This window comes from Xenia sp. Carnegie-2017, unplaced genomic scaffold (genome assembly GCF_021976095.1).
Source record: "Xenia sp. Carnegie-2017 unplaced genomic scaffold, XeniaSp_v1 HiC_scaffold_2, whole genome shotgun sequence".
In the NCBI taxonomy this organism is placed as follows: Eukaryota; Metazoa; Cnidaria; class Anthozoa; order Malacalcyonacea; family Xeniidae; genus Xenia; species Xenia sp. Carnegie-2017.
Genome location: NW_025813482.1, coordinates 5,577,488 through 5,597,412, shown reverse-complemented (window position 1 = coordinate 5,597,412; position 19,925 = coordinate 5,577,488). Strand labels below are relative to the sequence as shown.

The following is a 19,925-nucleotide window of genomic DNA, read 5'->3' as shown; positions in this document are numbered from 1 at the left end:
TGAAAAATGTCATTAGATTTCATTGTTTTTCACACCATTTACGAACTGTAGTATTTCCACATGTTTCTGGTCCAAAAGATCACTGAAAATGAAACCATGATCATTGGAAAAATCGTAACATATATTATTTTACATTTTGTTATTGTTTTTTGAGGGGGAAAATGGTCCTGATGGTGAACCTGGTCTTGATGGTAGACAAGGTCCAAAGGTACAAAAATAACTATAATATGGCGTATATTACATTTATTTATTTTATTGTTATTTTAGAAAGGTTTCTTATCATAATTCTATTGATACAATCGGTGAATTTGAGCAAATTATTCGAATTGAATTTGATGCATGCAGTAATTCTATTCACTAAGGGTCCATATGGAGCATATGGTGAATCGGGAAGTATAGGCAAGAAAGGTGCCAAAGGTCTTCCTGGTTATCCTGGTTACATTCGATCAATTGTAAGTTATTTTTACTTAGATTTATCTTCTCGTGATAAGTGTATGATATTAGGCGTCTATTTTTTACTCGCAGATTCTCCCTGGAAGGTCCGACAACAAAGGACCTGGTCCTAATGATAACAGAAACAGGATAGACATAATGGTGAACTTCATTAATTTACAAAAAATTGAATTATTTATGAACTTGCTAACGCGTTAGTTAGTATGCAAATGTCGGAGCTTTATAGTTGCGACGCGAGAAGTGAACTGGTGATGTTGTTATTACGATCGACGCATTTTGTTATAGTCAAAATGTATTTTATGAAATCCATTGATTTTTTGTCTAGCCACCTCAGCCTGGACCACCTGGAAAACCTGGAAAACCTGGAATTCGGGTTAGCTTATGCCAAATGTGTTATTTCACATCTTTCTGCTCAACACAATAAAATGTGCCTGTTTATTAAATATTTAAGGGTACAGATGGTAAATATGGACCATTAGGACCTGAAGGCATTGTTGGAAATAAGGTATTTTAAAATGTGGTGGAAATATGAAAAACATGAATAAGGACGTATATAGATTAGAAGATTTTTCATGATAAATAAGGGGGGAAATGTACCTTAAAAATATTCAAAAAACTCCGGGATGTCTTGTCCGATGATGACTTAGGCCATGGGGTCGTCAATAATAACACAACTCCACTCTGCTTGTTTTTTCTGTACAATCAAAAGCTTTCAAGATTTCGCTTGTTTTAGTTATGCACTTTTTTCCATTGACTTTCCAACAACGACAAATAAAACACTCTTCTTCATGACATCATTTTTGTTTTAAAGATGACGTATTCTATATATTCCTAACAACCGTTGAGTATGCTGTATGATCCATCGATCAAAGATAATAAGTGAACTAAAATTTCGATCAACAGTCATAGGTTGTTTGTAAAAGTTTCAATCAAATATAATCAGTTGTCTGTACAAGTTTCGATCAAAGATAATCAGTTGAATGTACAAGTTTCGATCAAAGATAGTCAGTTGGTTTTACTCGTCATTTTTATTGTTGATAGGGAAGTCAAGGTGCTCCTGGTAAAAATGGTCTACGTGGAAACGATGGTTTGAGCGTGAGTTTCAATTTTATGAAATTTAATACAAAAAGATATGTTTGGCTTTTCATTATTGTTGTACATAATATCGCATTTATCTAGAAGAATTTTTATCTTCTTATTGTTACAGGGAAATCCTGGCGACCACGGCAATCCTGGACGTCCTGGTACAGTTGGTATGAAGGTACGTGATTAAAGATTCATGAAAGAGAAATCATCAAGGAAATTTTGAAAATGCGCTTTTTCTTAATTCATGAATGGGTTAATTTGGATGAATGATTGAGAATTTTGCATTAATATGTACGATTGTATGACTATTATATAATAATGTTTATATACCGGTATTATAAGCACTCTTTTCAAATATTATTTAGTTTGTCTTAATTGTTATTATTTACTTCTAAAACTAATTATTTATTTGTAGGGAGCTATTGGAAAAGATGGAAATCCTGGAATTCGTGGCAGAAAGGGTCATGCTGTAAGATCATCAAAAAGATTGATTTTCGTTTCATCGGACTCGCCTTTAGTCATTTTCATTTTTAGTGATATTATTTTCTAGGGATGGAAAGGTGACGTTGGATTTGTTGGTGAGAGAGGAGCTCAGGGAGAGAAAGTAAGGAATATTTAATAATACTTTCTACATCGCAATTATTTTAATTATGTACTACATAAAATATTTCATTTTCAAAAATTTTATGTAATGTTGGATATTTTGAGGGTACGGCTGGTGAAAACGGTGATAAGGGCGAAGCTGGTACAGAGGTATGAGTTATTGGTCTCCAATCTAAAATGCATTTTCATTCAAGGATCGTGCAAATGTGCGAAGTATTTGGTGAAATTAAATGTACAAATTAACCCACCCTTTTGTAAAGGATTTTAAAAGTTTTTATGCCTTCTTGTGTACAGGGCCGTGACGGCGTTTCCGGTAGCATGGGACCACGTGGTCAGTATGGAAAAGCAGGAAAGAAAGGACCAGTGGGGAAAGATGGAGTTATCGGTCCTAAGGTAAAAGCACAAAATTATATATATTTTAATTGGGAATAACCAAACCATTTGTGTTTGTTAAAATGTTGCTGACGTTGGAAATAGACGTATTTTTAATGTGCATACAAATTAACGAATAAATAATGAACACATCAGACATTTTGGTTGTATTTCAAAACATTTTCTCGGTCTATTCTGCGATTGATAAATCATCGTTGTTTTGCATAAAACATGAGAAACAGAGTTATAAAAGTAAAATATGTTTCATACAAAGACAAAAGCCTGGTTCATTCTCCACAGCTTTGGAACTTTGTTTCAAACTGCGTACGAAGTTTTCTCAAGCTGTGGACATGCGTTGTGGAGAACGGTCATCGACATGTAGTTTTGAGTTACTTTCACATTCTCAAATTCTCGATTCGTAGATGTTTATTAAATCAATAAGTTAGTTGCAAAAGTTGTTTAAATAGTTGTAAATGCTACTAGGGTCGTATGGGACATCACGCTAGTCATGGTAGACGGGGTCCTATGGGTTCACGAGGACAGCCAGGTGGCTTAGGACTACGTGGAGACACTGGCATACCCGGTGAACATGGAAGGCGCGGTGACATGGGGCCAAATGGGCTACCGGGCTCAGCTGGGCATGTGGGACCAATCGGAAACCCGGGTTACAAAGGTTCAATGGTGCGTCTAATAGATAAGTTGAAGAATATTTTTTTATTGATAACACACGTCCCTAAATTCATTCTTTAAAATGAAAGCATGCCATCTGAAAACATGTATTTCAATGAACGACAGGTTTTTACATGCTAACTCCTAGGGTGACCCAGGCCTGTTTGGTGGTCAAGGAAAACTTGGTCCCATGGGAAATATGGTAATTAAATAGATAATTTGGCTATTTATATGATTACAAATTTACAATGTAGTGATAATGTACAATATAGTATTTCATGGAACCATTGTGAGTGACACATTGAGTTGTTAGTCTATAAAGCCTAGTTTTAACTAGTGACATAAGCCCAAACGAGAAAATAAAGCCAAGTATATGCTTCTGAGTTTGAAGCAAACAAATAATTAGCAATTTTCTTTCAATTTTCAATTCACGCTCATGTCAAGTTTCTGTGTTTATGCTTATGTCGATGATTGTGTCAGACACTTTGTTGCGTTCTTTTGTATTTTGTTTTTTCTTTGCTTTTCCTCGTGCTTATGTCGATGATATGTCATTTTGTCAAATATTGTACTTTCGATCTGCTATGTTTTGTCAACGTAGTTAAATCGAATGGACAGTTCAAATGATTTAGCTTTTTCAGGAGTTAAAAATTTGAATAATACTTTCAATAAACTGAACAAAAAATCGTTCTGACAATGCATTTTTTTTTTTGTTTTAGGGCTCGGTTGGTTCTGAAGGTAGTCTAGGAAATAGAGGGGATAAAGTATGTTGAAAAACATACACTTTAATTTTTTACAGTTTTTTACAAGAATTACAAATCATCTTTCAGGGTGAAACGGGTGAAACTGGAAGTCGAGGGGAAAGAGGTGATAAAGGTTCAACAGTAAGTTATAAAATTTATCTTCATTTTACTTAAATACACTATGTTGTACGGCGTGATTATCATAAAAAAATGGCATCAATTTCGAAAAAAATTCCTTGTGAATCCTATACATTTATTGGATTTTAGGGAGATCAAGGATCATTGGGTGTTCAAGGAAGCAATGGTGGAGAAGGGACTCAGGCAATCATTCTTAAACTTTTTATCAATGTTTTGTCACACAAAGAAATATGTTGCATTGACACATGACAAACTGTGTACAGAAATGCATTTGAAAAGGCATTTATCACCAAAAGGCATTCTTTAAGAAAGTTATCATTTAAAAAGCCATGTTTTAGTCCAAACTTAGCCGCCTAGTATACGTACCTTTTTTATACAGTAAGCATGAGAGCAATTTTATTGTGATTTGTATCACTTATATCACCTGTAAATACATGTGACAACTTTGTGCCAACCATTCACATAGTTTTCTTTTTATGTAGGGTGCCATTGGTTTGATGGGTCCCGGGGTCCGTTTGGTCGACCGGGCTTAAGAGTATGTCTTTCAAACTCATTTTGTAATGGATGAATGAAATAAATCAAATCACGTGATTTAAATATTTTTTAGGGTCAATATGGAGAGCCTGGTGCTGACGGTAATGATGGTCTTCCTGGTAGAAAGGTATCTGGTCAAATCATTCTCCAGTTATTATTCAAAATATATCAAAGGTTGTAAAGGGTTTCAAAAAAAAGACCTACACCAATGTTCATTTTGAGAGAGTTTGTTCTCGAAATGAAACAATTTTTATAACGTGTGTTTATTCGTGTACACACTAGTCATACAATACATATGATTTTAAGTCTAAGATCATAAACAGTGTACTGTAGAGAATATAGTGGCTGCAATGTGGAAGTAATCAATAAACAAGTTATTTTTTCTGCTCTGTATTATCATCAACTACCTTTATAAATGAGTAGACGTATTTTTATTTATGATCATTTTGAAACAGGGTGATGATGGTGGTAATGGTATTCGTGGAGCTTCTGGTCAAAAGGGCTATAAGGTGTTAATATAATATTAGAACACTCTTCCCCTATTTTTACTTGGAATATCGTATATTTTTGTGCTTTGCGTCAAGAGATAGGCAATACTTTATCAAAAAAAATAGTTATATATTATAAATTATTTGACTAAATTGTATGTGGTCATAAAAATTGGGACTCAGAATGGTATAGCATATTTTATAAACCTGACTTTGGCTTTTTAACCAATCGGAAAGCTGGAAATTTTGCCCTGCTTCTTTAATTGATAGAGAGAAATTACTTCTGTGTACCATATGAACGATCTTTCAAATGAAAAACGAAGTTTGACTCAATTGGCTTTCCGATCTGATATCAATTAGAAAGTTGTTTACACGTGTATTGTCAAATGTAAAAGCCAAATCTGAGTGATGGGAACTATAAGGATTAGTATGATCTTGCTTGTGAGTATTACTCCATCATGCCAAACATCCTCAAAGCCAATCAGAATAGTGTAATTTCTCCTGCCTATTGCTAATATACGATTTTTGTGCTTGCTGAATTTGATTTAAAATCCTGAAATTAGGGCAAAATTACAAATTTCTGATTGGTTGAGAGGATATTGATGCCGTTCATAAATTATATCATATTGATGCAAAAACTTTGTTTACATGTTATAGGGCAATGATGGATCGATTGGCTTCAGTGGAAGCAGAGGAAAAAGGGTAAAAAATTTCACGAACTTCAAATAAAATGGAAGTACCTGCTAGATCAAACGAGGTAATTGAAAGCTAAGCGGACCTGTTTTTTTAAGGGAAAGAAAGGACGACAGGGCTCTCCTGGAAAATCTGGCTCAGTTGGAAAAGCTGTAAGATTAAAAAAATCTCATTATATCATCGTTTATAAAATTATTCTGAATTAAGCTTTGGTGTTCCCTAATTTATAATTTAAATCTTCGAATTTTGGAAATCTGACATCGTTTCATACTTAGGTTTCATTCTTTAGTTTTACATTTTAGCTTTTTTCAAAACGTATTTGCGCTCAATAAAAATGTACGTGTGATGAAAAATTCTGCAATTTTGAAAAATTTAATCTTTTATTGTTTCCCCCTTTATTTGTTAGGGAGAACTTGGACATAACGGAAATATCGGTGTACATGGTCGACAAGTAAATAATTTTTCAAATATTGTTGTAGATGCTTAGTACACATTAGCACTCATACTTCTGGAAATATTTATTTTTGTATATATTCTTTTATAAAGGGTGTTCCGGGACTGCAAGGCCCTCCAGGAATCTTAGGTGTTAATGGGCAAGCGGTACGTATTTATAACACGCGTGTTTCACGATGAATAAAAAATATTTGTGTGCATATGAATCTGAAGTTTACGATGAAGATAAAAGAAAGTAACTGACTTAATTGAGTTATGTACGCTGTTGTCACCGAGTTGTAAAAGGTCTACCTGTCATTGTTGAAGGGAAAAGATGGTATTCAAGGGAAAATTGGGATTTCAGGGCCCGCAGGTCCACCGGTAAGGTTTTAACTCGGTATTTTATTAACAGTCACAATAGATGTAGTTTCAGATAAAAGTATATTTCCAAATATTTGTTGTAAAAAAAATACATGTGTTTAGGGTATAACTGGTAAAGATGGGGATCTTGGAGTGATCGGTCCTCAAGGGTTTATGGTTAGTTGCATTGACGATCAAATAGACAAACAATAAAACTTTACCGTTATGTTGAACAACATCGATATTTCTTAATCTTGACAACAAAATTTTTCACAACATTTTTTTGTGACATTTTGACATTTTGAAAGGGACCACAAGGAGAGAGAGGTGATCGGGGTAGTCGCGGTGTTCCAGGAGTAGTGGTGTGTAAATAAATTATGATTTCAATCTTGACTACAAAACTTTCGAAAATGGAGTGTTCTTAACTTCATACCATAAAAGGTTTTATGAACTGGTTTTTGTGGTCAAAATATTGTTAGGGAGACGACGGAGACTTGGGAATGCCAGGAAAAGACGGTGCAGACGGGGAAGTGGTAAGAATCCGTCGTTTTATTTAGCTTTCAGACTTTTGTTGATAAATCTATTGAAATTGTAAATGTCAAGCTTCCTAATGAGGTATCTGCCCAGTATATCTGAACGTTGATATTTTCATCAAGTTTTCTACAGCTGTAAATAAAAACCAAATTGTGAGATACTTTATTCTAGGAAATCATGTTTGTTATGTAATTAGGACATACATCACAACCCCCATTACGTAAAATAGCAAAGCTAAAGCTAAGTGTGTGCTTTACTCCTTTTAAATGAGGGACTTGCTGGCGACATAGGCGTTAGTGGTCCAGCTGGAGAAAAGGTAATTTGATATTTAACTGTTGACAATGAGAAGAAAATTGCGTAACGTTATATTTTAAATGTTTTCACAGGGTGAGAAAGGTACAGAAGGGGGAATGGGAGAAGATGGAGAAATGGTTTGTATGATATTTCTTGTTTTACCATGTTTTCTTCACTGCTTGATTTAAGTTAACTCAAAAATTCAATTTTGAGATTTTTCTCTTGTGGCAGGGTTCACCTGGTTTTCAAGGTTCAGCAGGTGGGCGAGGAAGCGTTGGAGAAAAGGTGATGTGTTTTATTTGCTTGAAAGTGTTTAAGGTTTTCATAGCATGGTGGACCAAATGGAAAACTAACTTAACAGTTCGATACTCAAAGACTTAGTTGTCAATTTAATTTCCAGGGTACTTCTGGTCCCGTTGGTATCATAGGTATTCATGGATCACGTGGAAGCAAGGCAAGCCAAAATTTCAACAACCAAGCACTATTTCTTGTGTGATGAATACTTTATATTCATATCATATCCTTATTTTGTATCGTTATTTTCAGGGAATGATTGGAGCTACTGGTGTACTTGGTCAACGTGGGAGTAAGGGTGCAATGGTACGTAAATAATTGTTGGAGATTTTACTTCTCGGGGTCGCCGAAAGATTGATAATTGGGGAGGGGGCTCATATTCAAATATTCATATGTTATAAATTTATAATATCTAATCACAATTTATTTCAATAGAAACTAATAAGGTAGAACTTGCATACGTAATATGAATATTAACACACACATCCATTATTGATGTTCCTGATTTTGATTCAAAACATGTTCGTTTTATTTATGTCTTATCCAGGCTCTTTATAAACAGTTTGGGATTTTTTATATGATTAAAAGGTTTATCTGTAGTACCATGAACTTAATACGTAACCTTTTTATATAATGTAAAAATATATTTCAAGGGTCTTCCTGGTAAAAAGGGTGCTCCTGGTGTAAATGGTAGTCCTGGGATGAAGGCAAGTTGTATTTTATGTACTTGAACATATATCTACAAGTTATTTTGTGAATCTGCATTTTAAAATCAATTTGCTTTTTACATAAATTATAATAACTCATATTTTGAGGGATTTTACTGCTGCTGATTATGTTCTTCTGTATCACAAATTGCAAGTCAAAATATGGTACTTTCAATTATGATTTATCGAATAATGGCGATTGGCTCCACACTTGCCTACATAACACTATTGACAACATGACGTAGGCTTGTGTAACGTATTGGCAATTCCATTATTTTGGAATAAATATGTTAGCCTGATGGATCTGAACACTGCAACCTTTTATGGAATTTGACATTGATCTGATTTTAGTGTGTGCTTTTAAAGTTTGAAACATTTTAGGGCATTGATGGTCCAGATGGTTCTGATGGAGATCCTGGGAAACGTGGGGGTAAAGTATGTATTGCCCATTGTAGATTTTAATATCAGCACAATTATCACTAAAGTCAAAGAAATGTATACAATATATACTCTTATTATACCAGCCTGCAGCTTCTGTTTGTTAATCAAAAAGAAAATTACAACATTTTTGCCAATTTTCAACGCAGTGCAATTTCTTAACAGTTGAATACAGTAATGATACCGCTTGTATTTTTCATTCCTCAATCTAAACTAATGTAGCTGCTTTTGTACTTACGTAAAGCTAAATTCTTTTGACAACATCTGTCATCTTTTACCAAAAGCTTAACTACTGTGGCTAGTTTTTGAACAGAAATGCTTTTCAGTAATGAAAAGTTAATTTTACTTTTGATAGGGTCCCCTTGGAGATACTGGAAAAACTGGATCTTCAGGGCAAAAAGGATATCAGGTGAATTTTAAGTTTATGGATTTTGAAGGAAGAAAGATAATTTTAGGGAAAAAGTTGAAAATCAAATTTTGTTTTTTATAGGGTGCTCGTGGTGATCCAGGTTTACAAGGATCTATTGGAGAAAATGGCAATCCGGTAAAATTTAGCAAATCAATGAACTGAAGTTAGCTATAAGCATATATGATTCAGCATTTAGACGCTAAATCGTTAGCAGTCACGTCGACATTTAATCTATAATTTGAATAGTGATTAGTAGTTTTATATATTAGTTTTTCTATGTTGAGACTAAGTCCTCGGCAAACAATGGTAGACATGTTTTTCATATTTCTTGCTAGCGGGTATGAAACTTTTAGAGACGTAAAAATATCATACCTTTTTTGTACTTTTTTATTTTTTGATCATCATTTTTGTCCAGGGTATCATAGGAAAACGTGGTCTTCAGGGTGAAATTGGGCAAACTGGAGGAAAGGTTGATGAAATTTGTTATTTTCAGTATTTCTTGAAAGAAAATAAGTGGATATTGTATCACAATATTTTAAACTCCTATCCATTTTTCAAAGATGAAACAGTTTAGTTTCACCTATAGCTAGCTATGCAGTTAGTGTAATGTGTAGTGATAGCTAGAATTATTCAGACCAAGGTCAATGTTGTCTGCCGAAACGAAGATAAGACGTCATAGTTGCAGATATCAGGAATTATTTATATACATGACGTCATAATTACAGATATCGAGAATTATTTGCAGGTAGTTCACCAATCAGAACCGACATTGTTTATATAGTGAATAATAGTTATATTTAGTTGACCAAGGTCTTAAAAGATGTACGCACGTTGCTTTTTACAGGAGACGATTCTCAGTTAGTTTATGATCTTGACAATGTATTTTTTTTCAGGGAGAGACAGGAGACGATGGATTGCCAGGTCTTGCTGGACTGAGGGGTGCGGATGTAAGATTACTTGTTAAATTTTTACTATCTTTGTTTTTTACTGTTGCGTATGAACTTTTACTAAGAGATTATCGTTCATTTTTGTTATTCTCCTGATAGGGACCACCTGGCAACCGTGGTAACGCCGGTCAAAATGGAGAAGATGGCTTTGTGGTAATGGATTTTCTTGACTTATATTTCTTGGCAATTCTTTGAGTATTGGTTTCCTTTATTTCTATTGTTAGCTTAATTGTTTATTTTCTTTTCACAATATTAACAACTTTTCATTTTAGGGCTTTGCTGGTCCTCTGGGAGATAAAGGTGAAGTTGGTGTACCTGGTAAGCGGGTAAGTAATTATTTGTAAGTAATTATTTGTAAGTAATTATCTAGCTATATGAGCGCTGCTATAACAGACAATGTTGATGGAAAACTATTTTATTTCAATCATTGCTAAAATATTTTACAAGATTTAATTATTTTCTCGGCCGCGGTTTCTGTATTTTCATTCCTTTATGTTGCATTTGAACTACAGAAACTTTTTTAATTAAAAGGCAATGATTTACATGTAGAAACTCATTATGATTGTGAATTTTTTTCTTCTGTTGATAGGGTGAGCAAGGGTCGATGGGAGATCTTGGGATTCGTGGAACTGATGGTCGAAAGGTTGTTTCTTAATGCCGTATTGATTCATTTGTTTTTTGCTGTTGGTTTAGTGAATTGTGACTGCGAATTTTTCCATTAAATTATCTTGCCACTTGTTGATGAACAACAAATATTTTTCTCAACTTGCAACAATTTATGATCGCGTTTCGGTCGTTTATTGAAACACTAGCGTTGTTACTAAGGATGCATTTGACCCAAAATTCTATAAATGTCAACTGAATTATATAAACATTGACATTCGAGCGACATTAAAATAAAACACTTAATTGTTATTTCAGAGTATGATTTGTTTCGACTTTGTGCCTGTTTCGACTGCAATATAAGTAAAATTACTGATTTTCAATAACCTCAGTGACATATTTACTCAAATTCTTCATTTTTTATCTCATTTATTGTTTTATTTTGTGCACAGGGCTTTCCTGGGTCGCAAGGATATATTGGCGATCGTGGTTCTGCTGGTCCTATGGTACGTAAAAAAAACAGTTGCTCTCTTGTTTCTCCGCAATTATTAAAATTGTGCTCAGTTTAAGCACATCATTTGGAAAGTCAGTTAATACTGTGCTCAGTTTAAGCACATCATAACAGAAAGTCTCTTTATAATCTGATCGTAGTTTTATGCGGTACGTTTCCTTGAGAGTTTACACAGGAACTCAAGCGAAAGTAGATCGTTTTTACTTCATCTCAATTTTCAAACAAAGTCAAAAATCATGAGTCTCTCACTTGAGTTTGATAATTATATAAATTTCAGGGTGAGCGTGGTTCTCCTGGGGGTCATGGAGAGGCTGGTGCTCAAGCTGGACCTGTAAGTTTTCAATTCTTTAGTGGCAGGCGTTTCACTCAAATTTTTTATAGTTATGAATTTTATAGCTTGTTCCATTCTATGTTTTGTCACTTTATTGCTACATGGATCACTGATCTGTGTTTGATAACCATATGGAAAGACAATGTACATAATACAATTTGTTGTCAGGGTGCTCCTGGAGTTACTGGTCTTCCTGGTCTTCATGGACAACCGGGAACAAGGGTAATTTTTTTGTGAAATTTTGCTATCTTCAAAAGAATTGCATTTACATTTTATTTTTCTATTTAGGGTAATATTGGGTTCAGAGGACAGACAGGCCCTGTTGGACCTCAAGGTGCTATGGTAAAACAAGTCAATTCGTGTGTTTTGATAGAGTAAAAAAGATGTGTGTGTACTTGTAATTCATATTGGCTAATTTATATAGCAATTTTTATGTACGGTGTGAATGCTTATGTTAACGGTTGCTATGACAACCGTTATTTACATTGTTTGTTCTATCTTAAGCTCAACAATATTAAGCTCAAAAATATTTCAAATCTTCATAATTTGCCTAAGAAATTTTACTTATATAAAAATATGTAACAAACTAATAAGAACTGGTAAGATCACAATGTGTTCCAACTTTCTGTATTCTCGTGGTTTACAATATGTTACAATTTTTTGTTCTCATACTAAACAATATCTAATTTCTTCATTTGTATTCGCGTCAATAATTAAATATGTGACAGTTTTACTTTTTCCTATCTTCCATAAATTACTATTAATACATTTTATTTTTTAATGCAATATTATGAAGACTATGCCATTAAATTTAAATTACAACTTTTTACAGGGAGAAGTCGGTCAGACTGGAAAGAATGGAAATGATGGCAAATCCGGAGAACAGGTGATGAAGATACAACGGTTCCTATTATTCTCTAACTTAATATTGAAAAAGATATTGATAATAATCATTTAATTATCATCAATATCTTTTTCGATACTTCATGTAGGGTTCTGAAGGCCCAAAAGGAATACGTGGAGGACAGGGGCGAGTGGAAAACCTGTAAGTTTCAATATGACATGTTTTGAAACAGTTTGTATTCATACAGGTCTTGTCAATTTTTTTCATCTAAATCTAGGGAAAACGTGGACTTTCTGGTAATTCTGGAAACTTAGGAGCACCAGGATCTCCAGTATGAACTTTTTTCTTGTATTCGCCTTAAAAGACTCTAAGTATTCAAAAAAAATTTGCATTCTCGCAAAGGTGAAGCAACTTTACTGGCGTTAAACATGCTCCTTATGTCAGACATCAAAACAATTTTACAAGATATTCTTCCCCGAAGTCAATTGCATCAAATTCAAATGCATCTAAAATGAAATAGAGGAATGTTTTTGTGTTCAGAACAGTGATGCAGATAATGCTAAACATCGTTAAAGTAAACGTAATATGATGATTTATAGCTTAGTATTTTAAGGAGAGCCGTTTGATATTTTATAAAAATTAACATTTTCTCTCAACACAAGACATCTTCTGGATATATTAGGTTACAGGGAACTGACTATAAGACGACTTTTTATAAAGGACAAGATGATAAATAGACAGCTACGTATATATTGTTATTCTTTTTCTGCAGCCTTACCTTTTCTGTCACCTACTTACTGTGGCTCGCTTGAGAGCGCCGCTTCCGGTTAAGCACCGCATCTGAGTAACTTTATAGCGCCACTTACGCATAAGCGCGCATTCAAAATCGGAAAATGAAATAAGCGCTGCGGTGCTAAAGCGAGCATTTACGGTGATTCATATTATTCTAAAAATATTTTGTATTGAAAACTTACTACTTATATTATATCAAATTTCTGTCCTTGAAATATTATGTTCGTCATTAATTTTTCCAATACGTTTATGTTAGGGTACATGTTTGTACACTTTGTACACGTTTATTATACGTATGTATACGTTTGTAACGTGGAGGGGAATGTTTCTATATAAAGTTAGCTTATTTTTTTCCTAAGGGTGAACAAGGAGACATTGGTCAACTTGGTAAACCAGGTGAAAATGGCGTGATTGGATCTGTTGGGCGTCGAGGGAGAGAAGGACGACCTGGAGAAAACGGCTATGATGTAAGCATTTTCAATAATAGTAAAAATATGGTGAACTGCTATCATATAACTTTATAAAGCAAATGTTACCAAATGTTACCTAAAGTTCCCCAATTCTTGTTTGTCATTGTTTTTTACATCCTTGTTTCACATTGTTCGTTGTTGTTTTTTACATCTTGTTTCACATTGTTTGTCATTGTTTTTTACATCCTTGTTTCACATTGTTTGTCATTGTTTTTTACATCCTTGTTTCACATTGTTTGTCATTGTTTTTTACATCCTTGTTTCACATTGTTTGTCATTGTTTTATCCATTTCATTGTTTGTCATTGTTTTTTACATCCTTGTTTCACATTGTTTGTCATTGTTTTTTACATCCTTGTTTCACATTGTTTGTCATTGTTTTTTACATCCTTGTTTCACATTGTTTGTCATTGTTTTTTACATCCTTGTTTCACATTGTTTGTCATTGTTTTTACATCCTTGTTTCACATTGTTTTTGTTGTTTTTACATCCTTGTTTCACATTGTTTGTCATTGTTTTTTACATCCTTGTTTCACATTGTTTGTCATTGTTTTTTACATCCTTGTTTCACATTGTTTGTCATTGTTTTTTACATCCTTGTTTCACATTGTTTGTTGTTGTTTTTTACATCCTTGTTTCACATTGTTTGTCATAGTTTAAATGAAATATTCCAAAATATAGGGTGTGTCAGGTCGTAAAGGCTTTAAAGGAGATCCAGGAATTGCCGGTGATAAGGTACAAATTAAGTTAAGGCTTCATTGTTGTTCATTTAAACTTGTTGAAGTCGAGGAGATAAATACGTAGGTGTGATAATGCTGACAATTCTAGACACAGATATAATTAACCAATATAAATTGACTTTTATTATGTGACAAAGGGTAGCAAAGGAGTTCTTGGGGAACCTGGTGGTGAAGGATCTTCTGGACGTAGAGTAAATTTTACTTCATTTGTTTTTCTTTAAGGACGTTTACTATTGACATTAACTCCTCTTTTAAATGTATTCATAGGGTTCTAAAGGTGAATCAGGTAAAATGGGTCTTCCTGGCCATCCTGGAAAACTAGTAAGTAAACATTTAGTTACCGCCTTCTCCTACTGTTACTAGCCAGCATTCAAAGTACCTTATCGTTTCAGAACTCAATTTAAACTCCCATATTCTTTTCTTTGCCGTCTACAAATTTTAGGGCGAGAGAGGAAAGCAAGGAAAAGCTGGAGAGGCGGGGTTGAAGGGACCAACGGTAGGAACAAAGATCATGACAGCTTCACTTAGAAGAGTTAATTGGAATGCTAATTAAAAAATTTTGTTGGTGGGCAAGAGTAAAAACACTTCTTTTCAAACTTCGCAAATTGCTCAAGTTTACTAACAATATTCCTTTGACAAATTAAAAACTCTTTATAATAATTTTTAATTACCTTTCGGTTAGTGTACACCAACTAAGCTGGCAGCAGCGAAAATTGGAATTCGATTTATAGAGTTTATTTTATTAGGGCGATGCAGGCAGTCTAGGACAGTATGGCACTCAAGGTCTCATTGGTCAAAAGGTATTTATATTATTGTTTTAAACAGTATGGTAACATTTTTGGTTGTGCAGACTCATCTGACAACTACATAATCTGGTGACTACATTACTTAGAAATTCTTGAAAAATAGTTCCATTGAAAATATATTTTTGAAATAACCAAAGATAACTTTGCTCCAAAAGTTTCGATCAGTATTTTTTTGAAATATTTTTTGAATTCTCTATATTAGTGTACTTGTCAATATAAACGCCCAGTGATTTAAGTGATTTCAAACAAATCATAAAAGAAAGCTTTGCAATATATGAAATGCGCCAATTTCAGAAAGCATCTTTACATCATGTTCTTTTATCCAGGGTTCCATTGGTTTTGTTGGTGTGAAAGGACCCTCTGTAAGTTATTGTTGCTTGAAATTAATAATTCATTTTTTTAAAAAGATGAAAACCGCTAAGGAAGTCACAACGACAGTCAAAACCAGCACCAACAGTCGTTAGGACTGCACTAAATTTCACGATTCTTTCTATAAACGATACTCCCGTGTTCAAACTATTTACATCATTTATATTTAATGTAATTATGTCGGAGAACTATGTGACGCCTAATATATTTGATAAACACATGAACTACATGAAATCTTTAAGAATTTTTACATTCGTTTTCAGGGTTCAAGAGGCCTCAAGGTAAGCATGATATAATGTTTTTATAATCACCATAAAAATTTATGTTCATCGTTTTTTAATTTATAAATTCTTCTTTACATGTGTTTGTCCATGTTTTATGTCAATTTTTGCAAGTTTATTTTCTTGCCGTTTTTTGGACGATTGTATTATTTTCTATTTTTTTAGGGTGTAAGAGGAGCACCGGTAACTACCAATTGAAATGTTGAATTCGTAATTTCTGTTTTTTGATGATTTTTTAAGCCCACGATACACGAGCATTCTTTTCAATAACTTTGTTCGCAAAGCCAAGTTTCCATAATATTAGTAACACAATATATTTTGTCTTCCTAAAGATTTCGATACCAGGAACCAGCTCCAATTTTTCTTAGGTTGAATTATGTTATGAAAAGTGTTTGTTTAGGGTCGTCCTGGTCCTCCTGGACCACCTGGAAGTCCTGGTTACGCAAGTAGCAGTGGGGTAAGATTTATATTGATGCTATTGTTAATGCTAAAGAGAATAAAGTAAATTTTACTGTAGTTATTCGTTTACTGGATTTCTGAAAGTTGCTTCAATATATTTTTTAAAGAATCGTCGTGGTCCAAGTACAACTGGTCAAAAAGGACCGTTCAGATATTATCGAGGAGAAAAAGTAATTAAAGGAATTTATCTTAAACATTTTGTTATTTGCATGCTTAATAAGGTAATCTTAAATGATTTCAAATGCAATTCTTGTTTTGCAGAAACATGCTAATTACATTGAGCTGAATGATCAATATGAAAACTTTGAGGTATGAATTTGCAAATAATGTTAGGCAGTTTGTCCTAATCGACACAAATTTTTTCATCATTTTTCTATCTGAAAGGTTATAAACGTATAAAATGTGTCCTGTGAATTTTTATAATTCGATCATAGCTGAGCGTATTTTATTTTAGAGTTATTCTATTAATGAATTAACAAAACTACTGAGCGTTACCAGCTCTTACAAAAATCCTGATGGGTCTAAGAAATATCCAGCACAAAACTGTCGTTATCTCAAATGCTTCATCCGACTTTACAAAGTGGTAATTATTAAACCCCCTTACATATTTTGGCAAAAGTTGTAGTATTGACGCCATTACTCATTACAGGCCAGTACTGGATAGACCCTAATAGTGGAGCTGTTGAGGATGCCATTCTTGTCGATTGTGATTTTATAAACAACTCTACCTGTTTTACTGGAAAAACACAAAATGTATGAGAAAATCTTCATTTTTTTATTTATTTTCTTATCTATAGTAAATATATAGGCACATCTTACTATTTTATACATTGACTTGCCATTTGTGTAAAATTTACTTTTAGATACCTAAACAAAAATGGATAACCCAGCGTGGTAAACATGTTTGGTTTCAAAGAGATCTTACGCAAACAAGCCATGTAAGACTCATCTTTGAATTAATGTTTGCAAAAGTGCATGCATGGCTGTTGACTCCAACAACACTTTTGAATACTCCTCGGCAGAATACTCCTCAGGCGTCAACGTCTGCTAAATGAAAATTTAAAATCTACCGATATTTATAATGCCAAGAAATAGTGTACGTCATCTCCAAAAAGGGGAGATGACGCTCAAAACAGGGATAAATTGAAAACATAATCCTTTTGTCGGCAGAGGACGGGATTGGTTTTTGAGCGTCATTTCCCTTTTGGGCTCTTTACTTAAAACAGTTCTTTTAAGAACTATTAACTTATTACTTTTACCATTCACCATGGTATTTGCCATCTTTAGAATGATTTGATGACGTTGTAGTGTCCACAGTGCACATTGTATGCACGAGTGAAAAAATGAACCGAACGTACTTTACTGTAGATTTAGCTTCTATGTACACAAAAATCTATTGTCTTTCATTTGCTCCTTATTCACCCAAAATATACATAAATAATTATGACGTTTTGGATTTATATGATTTTTTTGGTAGTTTCGTTACACGGTCGATGGAAATCAACTTCGTTTTCTCAGGATGCTCAGTGAATCTGGCTGGCAACGTATAACGTATAACTGTAAGAATTCAGTTGCTTGGTACGATATCAATGGCGGTGCAGATCATTCAATAAAACTGAGAGGAGACAATGATGTTGAGTATCATGCTTTAACTCCCAGAAAACTGCGACCTAAAGTTTTGATTGACGAGTGCAAGGTAATATTTTTCTGTGATGGTAACTTTATTCCTTAGCTGAACCTTAGCTGAACTCACTACCATGATATTTTGTAAGCTATAACCCAATTCCCTTTGTAAATATTTCATTAAATTACTCTGCCTTAGTCGCCACTGTATAATTGGGTTTGTTTTGCTTTCTATGGAAACATTGCTTTACTTAATCCATCTCCTTCTTTCAAGATAAATGACAACGTATGGCGAAAAACGATCCTTGAAATAAAAGCGGAAAATCTTGCAAGACTTCCAATTCGAGACATAGCAATTTTTTCATCAAATGCTGAAGATCAGGAATTTGGCATCGAACTGGGAGATGTTTGTTTTGCGTAGAAAAAACGATAAAGAACTCATGATCTAACAAAATAACCGACTCTAATATATATAACCAATCATGAATATCAATAAATGTTTGGTTTATTTGTATTTTATCGCCATTCTTTAATTTGTACTTGGTTTTAGTCTGTAGACATTGCTTTTAGTCATAGAAATAGCATGTCATATAATGTAAAACTAGAATTAGTAGTTTAGTAACTACTTGCTGGTTTATTTTTGACATCCATTTTTAATGGTTAGCATTTTTGTCAAAAGACCTGTAGTTGTCAGCTTTTGCGTTTTTTTCTTTTTGTCTTAATTAAACTTTAGTGGCTAACACCTTCAAACCATTTGTTTCATTGATACTTATTTATGCGTGTATACGTTCAGATTGTTCGGGAGATTTTAATAATGTCCCCTTTTTGGATTAAATTTGACCGGCGTATACACGATACCGGTACAAAACGTCGCCTGTGGAACTGATTTAGTGAACTGATAGCAAAAACTATTCATTACAGTGAATTTTAGATATTTGAATAAGCATTCATGAAACTATGAAACTTTGCTGTATATAGTTACATTGAATCATTGTGAGGAAATCTCTACTTGAGGGATAAGCTTGGTTCACACGAGTGAAATAAACATAATCTCACAAGCGAAGACAAAGGATTCAGCAAAGAGTGTAAGAAAAGTTAGACAATCAACGAGTAATGCATGTGAATCACTTTGAGAAGTGTGCACTGTTTCACTTTTCACAATTTATTATAAATAAAATAAAGCTGTCCTTGCCAAGACACAAATATGATTAGTATACATCGTACTGTACAACACAGAAGATAAGGGTCAATTTTGAGAAATCCGTACTTTCTGCCATAGTTTAATCGTTGCAATGTCGCCATGAATTTGTTCTTAAATTTTCTTTTCTCATTTATCAATATCCGTAAACACGACAATAGTTTGCCATATTTAAAGATTCTTACAAAAGCCAAGGTTTTTTTTTGATTTTAAAGTCGTTTTTTACCTGCAGTTTAAGCAACCGGCTCAGATCATTGGCATTAATTTGCTTTTTTTACGAATCTTCGTTTATCATTGATAAACAACTATTTAACAATTGAAAACAGTTGAATATGCTTTGGAAGAAAAGAACCGAACGACAAAATGAAATATGTAACAAAGAAGAAGCTGTAAAAGTCTAATTATAAAAATGGATAAAAGAGACGGTAAGAACAGTCCTTGATGATTTGAAACAATCAATGGAAAAATGAGAGATAAAAAAGATAACTTTGCTGTAAATATTTGCTGAATTTTTGTGAAAATAATCAAAAAAAATTATAGCCAATCTAAATGAATGAGAAAACAATTTTAGCCAATCTGTATTGCGTTTGAGCATTCAAAAATATGACGAATGTTTAGATAAGTGTCCCTAGCATAGGTTTTGAGAAATATTTGCCACAAATCCTAAATGCATTCGCATTTTGCATGTGCATGGAAATACATTATAAT

The 19,925-nt window shown here is 33.5% G+C and overlaps 2 protein-coding genes across 2 annotated transcripts; both read left to right on the top strand.

Moving 5' to 3' along the window:
* The first annotated feature begins 6 nt into the window (after positions 1-6).
* Positions 7-14,673, top strand: LOC124440521 (collagen alpha-1(III) chain-like). The gene is made up of 51 exons (XM_046990914.1): positions 7-24; positions 155-208; positions 363-452; positions 526-594; positions 779-826; positions 905-958; positions 1,495-1,548; positions 1,661-1,714; positions 1,955-2,008; positions 2,090-2,143; positions 2,248-2,292; positions 2,437-2,535; positions 2,998-3,195; positions 3,332-3,385; positions 3,900-3,944; positions 4,011-4,064; positions 4,191-4,244; positions 4,669-4,722; positions 5,051-5,104; positions 5,741-5,785; positions 5,875-5,928; positions 6,183-6,227; positions 6,323-6,376; positions 6,536-6,589; positions 6,692-6,745; positions 6,877-6,930; positions 7,048-7,101; positions 7,374-7,418; positions 7,489-7,533; positions 7,628-7,681; positions 7,797-7,850; positions 7,943-7,996; positions 8,344-8,397; positions 8,779-8,832; positions 9,191-9,244; positions 9,326-9,379; positions 9,660-9,713; positions 10,138-10,191; positions 10,291-10,344; positions 10,464-10,517; positions 10,781-10,834; positions 11,247-11,300; positions 11,583-11,636; positions 11,805-11,858; positions 11,925-11,978; positions 12,469-12,522; positions 12,629-12,681; positions 12,758-12,811; positions 13,632-13,739; positions 14,423-14,476; positions 14,619-14,673. Exons 1-48 carry the CDS (start codon positions 7-9, stop codon positions 12,792-12,794), a joined length of 2,718 nt encoding a protein of 905 aa, XP_046846870.1. The 3' UTR covers positions 12,795-12,811; positions 13,632-13,739; positions 14,423-14,476; positions 14,619-14,673.
* LOC124440520 (collagen alpha chain-like) lies at positions 13,037-18,769 on the top strand. Its single transcript, XM_046990913.1, has 17 exons — positions 13,037-13,054; positions 13,632-13,739; positions 14,423-14,476; positions 14,619-14,672; positions 14,749-14,802; positions 14,924-14,977; positions 15,228-15,281; positions 15,614-15,649; positions 15,920-15,937; positions 16,103-16,120; positions 16,338-16,394; positions 16,504-16,566; positions 16,658-16,705; positions 16,851-16,979; positions 17,260-17,334; positions 17,874-18,092; positions 18,294-18,769. Exons 1-17 carry the CDS (start codon positions 13,037-13,039, stop codon positions 18,438-18,440), a joined length of 1,206 nt encoding a protein of 401 aa, XP_046846869.1. The 3' UTR covers positions 18,441-18,769.
* Positions 18,770-19,925: the final 1,156 nt, after the last annotated feature.

Coding starts and splice junctions, on each gene's coding strand:
- LOC124440521 (XM_046990914.1), top strand. Junction 2,009..2,089: donor GTGGCAGAAAGGGTCATGCT/GTAAGATCATCA, acceptor ATTATTTTCTAG/GGATGGAAAGGTGACGTTGG. Junction 8,833..9,190: donor CTGGGAAACGTGGGGGTAAA/GTATGTATTGCC, acceptor TACTTTTGATAG/GGTCCCCTTGGAGATACTGG.
- LOC124440520 (XM_046990913.1), top strand. Junction 14,477..14,618: donor CAGGAATTGCCGGTGATAAG/GTACAAATTAAG, acceptor TATGTGACAAAG/GGTAGCAAAGGAGTTCTTGG. Junction 14,978..15,227: donor CGGGGTTGAAGGGACCAACG/GTAGGAACAAAG, acceptor TTATTTTATTAG/GGCGATGCAGGCAGTCTAGG.